This window comes from Hippoglossus stenolepis, chromosome 12 (genome assembly GCF_022539355.2).
Source record: "Hippoglossus stenolepis isolate QCI-W04-F060 chromosome 12, HSTE1.2, whole genome shotgun sequence".
NCBI classification, from domain to species: Eukaryota; Metazoa; Chordata; class Actinopteri; order Pleuronectiformes; family Pleuronectidae; genus Hippoglossus; species Hippoglossus stenolepis.
Genome location: NC_061494.1, coordinates 6,136,977 through 6,145,024, shown reverse-complemented (window position 1 = coordinate 6,145,024; position 8,048 = coordinate 6,136,977). Strand labels below are relative to the sequence as shown.

At 47.6% G+C, this 8,048-nt stretch overlaps 1 protein-coding gene across 1 annotated transcript; it reads left to right on the top strand.

Moving 5' to 3' along the window:
• Positions 1-969: 969 nt before the first annotated feature.
• cdc42ep3 (CDC42 effector protein (Rho GTPase binding) 3) lies at positions 970-7,269 on the top strand. The gene is made up of 2 exons (XM_035173229.2): positions 970-1,298; positions 5,431-7,269. The coding sequence occupies exon 2, from the start codon at positions 5,664-5,666 to the stop codon at positions 6,735-6,737; it is 1,074 nt and encodes a 357-aa protein (XP_035029120.1). The 5' UTR covers positions 970-1,298; positions 5,431-5,663; the 3' UTR covers positions 6,738-7,269.
• The last annotated feature ends 779 nt before the right edge of the window (positions 7,270-8,048 follow it).

Here is an 8,048-nt window from a genome sequence, read left to right as displayed (position 1 = left end):
CAGCACACGTGAGACATCACCTCTGAGCTGCACCGGTTACCAAGGTGATGGGATGTGAGAATAGAATTGAGAAATAGGGGATCCACTGGTGAGGTTTGCCATGTCCTTGACTCGAGGGCATCAGGTTATAACCCTCACATGTGCTGTCCGATGTCTCTGACAAGGCATTTCAAATCATCTTAGAGAGACAAAGGTTCACACTGTGGAACTCTAACAGCCAGCCGTGTGCTGCCCATTAGCCTGTTTGTAAAAGTCCCCGGCACATGCTGCAGTGCTGCAGTATTCCGCAGTGATCAGCCCATTCGTACAGCGTTGACTCAGCCTCCTGCAGCTTTGAATGAGGATTATACACAAAATAAATGAAATGAATTTTCAGAGCTATAGTTATAGGGAGGGTATGTTTGTGCATGTGTGATAGACAGATAAGGACAGAGGCTCAGAACAGTCACAGGGGAGAGTCCAGTCAAGTGTCAGTCAGCTGCAGGCTGCATTTACAGAACAGCTTATCAGATGTGGGCGGTCGCAGAGTCAGACCGGGGAGGGAAAGAGCACACACACAACCGCTGTGCATATCATGAGGGATTGTTTTAGAATAGGGAGTCAGCCAGACATCCCATGAGGTATCTGCCCGACTCTTGCACACTGCTAATTTTTTTGGGGCTGCGAGACCGGAGCTTGTCTTCCCTCATCACCACAGCTCCACCAAAGAGCAGGAAGCGAGGAGGATCCTCAGACACCACAGAGCTGCATAAAAATCTGAGCTCTGTGCAGGAGAGAGGACAGACGTGCACAGGTGCTGCTAGAGAGAGAGAAAGAGAGCGAGAGAGAGAGAGGAGAGAGAGAGAGAGAGAGAGAGAGAGAGAGAGAGAGGGGGAGGCACACCAGAGAAAGAGAGAGGGACAGAAACAGAAAGACAGAGAGAGAGCGAGAGAGAGAGAGAGAGAGAGAGAGAGAGAGAGAGAGAGAGAGATAGGAAACAGAAAGAGAGAGGGAGAGAGAGAGAGAGAGAGGAAGAAGAGGGGGAGGTGTAGGAGGAGACTTGACTTGCTTCAGAGGAATAGGAGCCGGAGAGCAATTCCAAAACAGCTGTCCGGCAGACGTCCCAGTCGACAGAAGTGCAGCCCCGAGGCAGAGACAGGAGGCAGGGCAGTGTCAACAAGCCACAGGAGCAGCACAGCAGCCACTGCACGAACACACACACACATACACATACATACATCATCCTGAGGGTGCAGCGTTCAGGGGAACACCAGTGATACCTGGGAAGGAATCAAGATCTCCCCATCAGAATAACGGAGGTGAGTGAGAACATGTTTCATATCACCCTGCTTTGGTGCTGTGACCTGAATTAGAGGTGACAATGCTGCTGTCATGTTGAGTGTGTAGGTTCTTCATCAGCCTCTTCGTGAATGTGTGGAGCAGAATGGGACATTGGTTGATAACAGTGAAAAGCGTCAAAGCGTGCTCGTACGGGAAACGTTTGTCCGGCTCTCAAACATGTAACTCAAGAGCCGAACAGTTCAGAGCAACACGATATCCTCCCTACTTTCCAAGACAGACATTTTAAGTCCGGCTACACACTTAAGGCATGTTCCTCTGAAATGCAGAGTTGGCTGTGCCTCTATCTCTTGAGGGGAGCAGATCTGGAGGAGGCTTTCGAGGGAGGAAAGGTCTATTTCTTTTTTTTGTCGGTATGTGTTGACATTCCCTTCATGTTTCATACGCTTTGATTCGTCTTCCTGCTCATCTCGGCCAAGGATAACTCTGGCAAGTGCTTGGCCATGCTTGTGGGTGGTACAAGGGGAGCGAGAAGGAAAGACAGAGTAAATACTCCACCCTGCTATTCGCCCTGGTCCCAGCACCACCACCAGGCCCCCGAAAGTAAGGCCTTTGCCTATAATTGAGGTTTTTTTTATGCAACAAAAAGCTCAGTCTATTCTTTAAGGCTGCCATTACCCTCTGTGGTATGTGCATGTGCTTTTTAGAACAGCCCCAAAGAGAGGGTCTTTCTGCTACTCAAGGACGTGACAGAAATCAAAGCCACGGTTACATGTTTGACTTGTATTTGGAAACGTGTGTGGAGTCACAGTTGGCTCCTATGTGCTGATGCTGTTACCCTGACTAACTACTACAGCTCTGCGGAATAGCATGCTATCTTTCAACAGCACTGATGGGAAATGTCAGCGCAGTAATCCCATCATGGGAGGATGATTTAGGGGATGCACGGTTTCTATTTTAAAGTATGGTGAAGTCATATACCGGTTTGAACAGCTGCTCTCTCCGTCGCTCCCTCATCACCAGCTGTGGATCTTTGCAGCTCCTACTGAAGCATCATCCAACTGTAGCATTTATTTAGACTGCAGTGGGGTTACACTGCCTCTAAGAATATACTGACCCACTTATATCGCACGTGACTTTTAGGTGTCCAGAAATACCCAGACAAATCACGAGCCATTAGTTTAATTACCAGATACCAACCCCACATTTATCTGCCCCCACACTCAAACTTTCATCACCTCGCTCCTTCTGCTGCCCCTTCGCTAATACCTAACCCTCCAAGCACGCACCGGTGAGGCTGGAGTGGCTCCAGATCACTTCATACCCAGACGGATAGCTGTTGCTGAATCAATGACACAGTGACTTGCAGCCCCCAATATGGCTGGGAGGCTGCTCAGCAAAGGCACCGGATCATCAGATCCCGGGTTCCCCAGAGGTGTAAATGAACCCCCCCCGGCCGCATTCTGTGGTGGTGGCGCCGCCGGGCTCAGAGCGGTCAACACGTGCCAAGGCACCTCTTTATGGAGCGGTGCCAAAAGGAGGGTGTAAATCTGGCTTTGAGATATAACAGAATACACCTGCTCAACTACTAACAGGCTGCACAGACACAAATGCATTCACTGGGTTAGGAGGCCACGAGGGTCCGTCCTGTGATATCCTGGGCTGTTGTAATTGATTCATTTCCTCTTTGGCCAAACCAAGCTTAGCTAACATTGCTAAGACTCCAGAGATTCTCCACATGCACTCAAATCAATACTAATTCACTCAATCCCTCATTAAATTAACTCTTATCCTGGTTTTGCAGCAGATCCCTGGGAGACTAACATGAGGAAGTAGTTGTCCTCTTACTTTGCTGCTGGTCTCTGGAATTCCAATCATGTTTGCCATATAGTCCAAACTGAGCACCAGCAGGACGGCCGACGTGAAGGTCAGGCCTCCAGGCTTTCAAAGTACCAGCTGACTTCTCACGGGCCACAAGTGTTGACCTTGTGTAGGATGCACAGCAGATGTCCCCCTGTGAGAGATGAAAGAGTTGAGCTGCTCATCTGCTATAGAATGTCTGTCCGTCTATTGATTTCAACCAGCATTATCATCTCTTATAATGCATGGGCTGTGTGTTTTCCTCTCGCAGAGGACCAGGCACATGTTGTAGTGTCATCAGGGAAGACCAATAATCAATGGGTATGTTTGATAGGAGGTGTTTCCGCCAGACGTGCAGCAGTGACCTTCCTTTCTGGGAGACAGTAAAGCAAAAGTTGATACAGATATAGACGTGTGCACTGGAGGCCCACAGGAAGCAGCTTTCTGCTTGGAGGTGCATTCGTATCATTTCCTATCTGAGACCAATTTCCCACTGCAGTGAGCATCACCTGTCAAGGTTAGTAAGGACAAGCGGAAGAGATTTTGGGACGAAGAGAGATGCAGGGAGGAAGAAAAGGAGAAAGGCTTGAGCTGAACAAGTGAGCGATTTTGCCTTTCACCCCCTTTCTCCCCCTCCCTTCATCAAACACTGCAGCACTCCTCTTCGCCCCTTCCTTCCCCTTCCCTTTCTCTTCTTCACTAGTAGCAAACAAGCTCTCCTCTGCACACATGGCATACATTCAAAAACTGCTATCTCTCACGAGTGCAGCCAGGCACCTCTCACAAACATTGGCACTCACACCGGCACTCAAACACATAAGGGCCCTCGATGAGCGCTGTTGCCGTTCAACACACTCGCACATGTTCTGCATCCGTCGATGTTTGTCATGGTTATATATATCCCCATATGTGTTTCTGGCAGGCAGGTTTATTTGTCTTGTAATGGCACCTTCCCATCCTGTACTCCTCATCCTTCAAGTTTAGAAGTTGCAGCCTAAGGAAGATGTTGTTGCTGTGATGCTTCTTCAACTCCATGTTGAAAATAGGTGTCAGTGCGGTGGTTTCCAGTCTCCTGTTTGGATTCAAATACGCAGCAAGTGTCTGTCTCTCTCTCTGGCTCCACACTAACGTGCCTGCGGAGTGACCATAGCCTACTTAAAGTGTCTCTGATAAGGTCTGTGGGCTCAGATGCAGAAGGAATGTGGATGTTTTCTCAGTGAAACCTTTTTATTTTATCTTATTTTTTGGGGTAGGGGGTGGACTTGACCGCCCAGGCACTTTTGTGAAGCGGTGCACTCTGTCAGACGGTCACCGCTGACAGACCTCTCAAAAGTAAATATGTCTATAAATGGGCAAGCTCTCTCTTCACTAGTGCTCTCCCCCACCACCCCCATCTCTCACACACACACACACACACACACACACACACACACACACACACACACACACACACACACACACACTGTCAACTCCCTCCACAGTGTGTTTTTTCCCCCTCTCCTTGGTTGCCATGTCATCTAAAACGGTCAAACCAAACCTCTCCTCTTTTCACATCCTAAATTAATGTCGCGGCCACTGAGGCGACATTGCACAGAGAAGCACAGAGAAGGCACCATGCAATCAGCCACCTTTTATTTGATCAAATCCAATACCCCCTTAATAAAATGTACCCACCCTGATGTATTGTGCACCCAAAGCTGGTATCTCTGCACTTATTAAACCTGGAGCTGACCCTCTGCCCACCCAATCAATTCACAATCTGCATCACCTTCTTTCCTAAGATCCACTTGCTCTGTAACCCCTTCACTCTGTCGCTCTCACACAATCCCCCTAAACCCCTAACCCCCCTGGTCCACCTCTCTCTATCTCTGTGCGTGTCTGAGCAGTAGCTCACTCCTGAAACAAGCTGCCCCGCTCTGATCCTACTAAATTCCCCCTTTGCTTCTCCTCTCCCAATCTGCGTTCCAGCTGTTCCACATTAGCACATCCAGAGTTGCGGAGGCCAAAGGAGGCTCATGTTGTGAATAGAGCAGCAAAAAAGCCATAGAGCCAGGCCTCATCCTCCTCTGCTCTGGCTTTTAAGCTCGGCAAATGCAAGAAAAGGATGAGGATGTTATTTTTCTTGCAGGATCCAAAGTTTATGTCTAGGACTTTTGTTAATGACAACGTTTCTTCTTCAAAAAGGCACAGGACAGGAGGTTTTTATACCAGCAGCAGCAGCACTCATCTGACGATTTGACAGTGAGTCCATGTTTCAGTGCTGATGTTTTCTTTATCTGTTTCTGATTTTAGGAAAGTGTCCATTTGCCCTTTCTACACCACCAGACATCACCAGCCCTGCTTGCATTCCTGTTTCCTGATCGATGCTGCAATTGCTGAAATTATTTTTGGAGTCCTGTTTGACTGGCAGGCTACTGAGAATGTAACCGGAGCTTCACCTCTGGGGAACTGTAACGTCCAGAACCTATAGAGCACTTCCGACTTTTCTATCCTGCACAACTTAGCTCTTTTCTAAAATTACAGCCATGCCAGCAAAAGCACCCATATACCTGAAGCCCACCAATAATAAGAAGGGGAAAAAGTGTCGCCTCCGTGATATGTTGTCCCCAGATATGATCAGTCCACCACTCGGTGACTTCCGCCACACAATCCACATTGGCAGGGGTGGGGAGAGAGACGCCTTTGGAGACATGTCCTTCCTTCAGGGGAACTATGAGCTCCTACCAGGGAAAGGAAATGTTCACCCTCAGTATGGCATCCAAAGTGAGTTTCTGCGTGCAAACAGCACAGGTGATGCATCCTTTGCCGAGACACCCTCCCCAGTACTCAAGAATGCCATCTCCCTCCCAACTATAGGTGGCTGCCAGGCCCTCACCCTTCCCCTGATCTCCTCCACTGTGTTCTCCATGCCCCCAGAGCCATTGGAGGACATCATTGGGCCTACAGCTCCCATGAAAGTTGACAGGGCTGAGGAGGTGGAGATCCTGCAGATGGATGCTCTGTTGCGCTCTATGGATGTCTACATCAGCGAGCCTTCGTCTCCCTCCGCAGCTATCCAGTCGAAGCCTGACGTCCTCTTGGATCTGCTGGAAAACACAGATAAGTCCACCTCTAAGGCAGTTGCCAAAGCCAACAAAATCAACAAGAGTGAAAGCAGATTTGATAAACCATCATCATATTTTATCAATGGCCACAGCAACAGCATCTACAAAGGTAACGGAAGCCTTAACAGCAACACAAGCAGTGACAGCTTTGACAGCTTTAGCTATAAAGGGGACTTCCAGGGAAAGACCTGCAATGGTAGCATGAGTCTCAATGGCAACTGCAATGGTTATGGACACTTTGACAATGACATTACCCTTGGCTTCAAGCAGGAGCTCTCAAAGTGCAACAGAGAGTGGGTGGATCGGGACAGTGGCGTGGAGGAGGGCCGCATCTGTGATTTTGATTTAGAGTTTTCCAAGGAGAAGAGCACATCGCAGGGTTCCCTCAACCAGATCACGGGGTCATTCCTCTCGCTCGAACTTGATCTGGGCCCATCCATCCTGGACGATGTGCTCAACATAATGGATAAACCCGCAGCAAAGAGCAGGCCTTGAGCTGTGGTGAGGCCCCAGGAGGAGAAAGGGAATTTTTAAACTATAGCCATGACGAGAGAGAGACTCACAAAGCAATCAAATGGTGTCTGGATATATCATTAAGATGAAAATGAGCTACAATAGACAGAGCTGCTTATGTTTTTATTGTCAAAACACAACTATTCTAGCTTCTATGGAGTGTTGATTCTTCTTTTTTGTTTACCATGTCAGCCGCATGTTTAGGATGCATGTCATAGTGAGTTGCAGCTAAAACACAGCCATTGTGCCTTTGATTTGATTTTACTGTAAAAATGCTACATGATTAATTTGTTTTACGTTGACTTTCACCGTATAACTTTGAGTCCCTATGCTTTTTTATGCTCTCAGACTCTCGATGAACATATAGCATTTTGTGAATTTAAATGTGTTAACAATGCACCACACTGTTTGTCACATAGTTCATTTGCCACATGACTATTTCAAACAACAGAACACTATGCATATTTGTGTTTTTTTTATGTTATTGTAACAAAAATAAATTGATTTTGTCCGATCCTGGCCAGTTTCTTGCAGGAAATGTGTGCATATGCCAGAACTGAAAATTACATTAAAAAAAATGCTTAAATTATATAACTCCAGTAAGACTGAAAAATAAGAATAATGCTGGGAAAGGTTGAGGCGCAAGAGGAGAAAGACAAACAAAAAATATAGAAAGGAAACAACGAGCTACAGATTGACAGAAAGAAGGATAGAATGGATTTCTTTTTCTCGCCTCTGACATTCCTTACATTCTGCTTCCCTGCCCTGCAGTGGGAGCACCGGTGGGTCTTCATCTGCCCAACCAGGCGCCTGCTCCATTTCTTTGCGTGTGGAAAGGACAGGCAGAGGAGGGGTCTTTGAAATTTCCTGCATTCCAGCCATAGAGCACAAGTGTCCAGGACCAGACATAAATCCACTGTTTCAAGAGAGGAGGGAGGGCTTTGGTCTTGGGGCCACACTATTCATCAGCTATGTGTGTGTAGAGAGATGAGGCTATAAAACACGTCCTTACACACCGCAGGGAAATTTTGGTCAGTGCTGAACGATAGCTTTCTTGACAATAAAGATATGTTGACCCAGCAGAGTTAAAGAAACAGCCTGGATGCGCAGGGCAACAGTCATTATCCATAGGACCTACATGTAGCCTCTTGAACTCAGTCACCACTCAGCCGTGTCCTCCTCAGCCTGATACTCTGTCCCTATGGGCCTTTCAGTGTAGACATGAAGGGTAATACATTACAAGATCCTATGGAGTTATATCTGTGTAGAAAAACCAAGACAGCTAGTTAATTT

Coding starts and splice junctions, on each gene's coding strand:
- cdc42ep3 (XM_035173229.2), top strand. CDS start 5,664: ATGCCAGCAAAAGCACCCATATACCTGAAGCCCACCAATAATAAGAAG.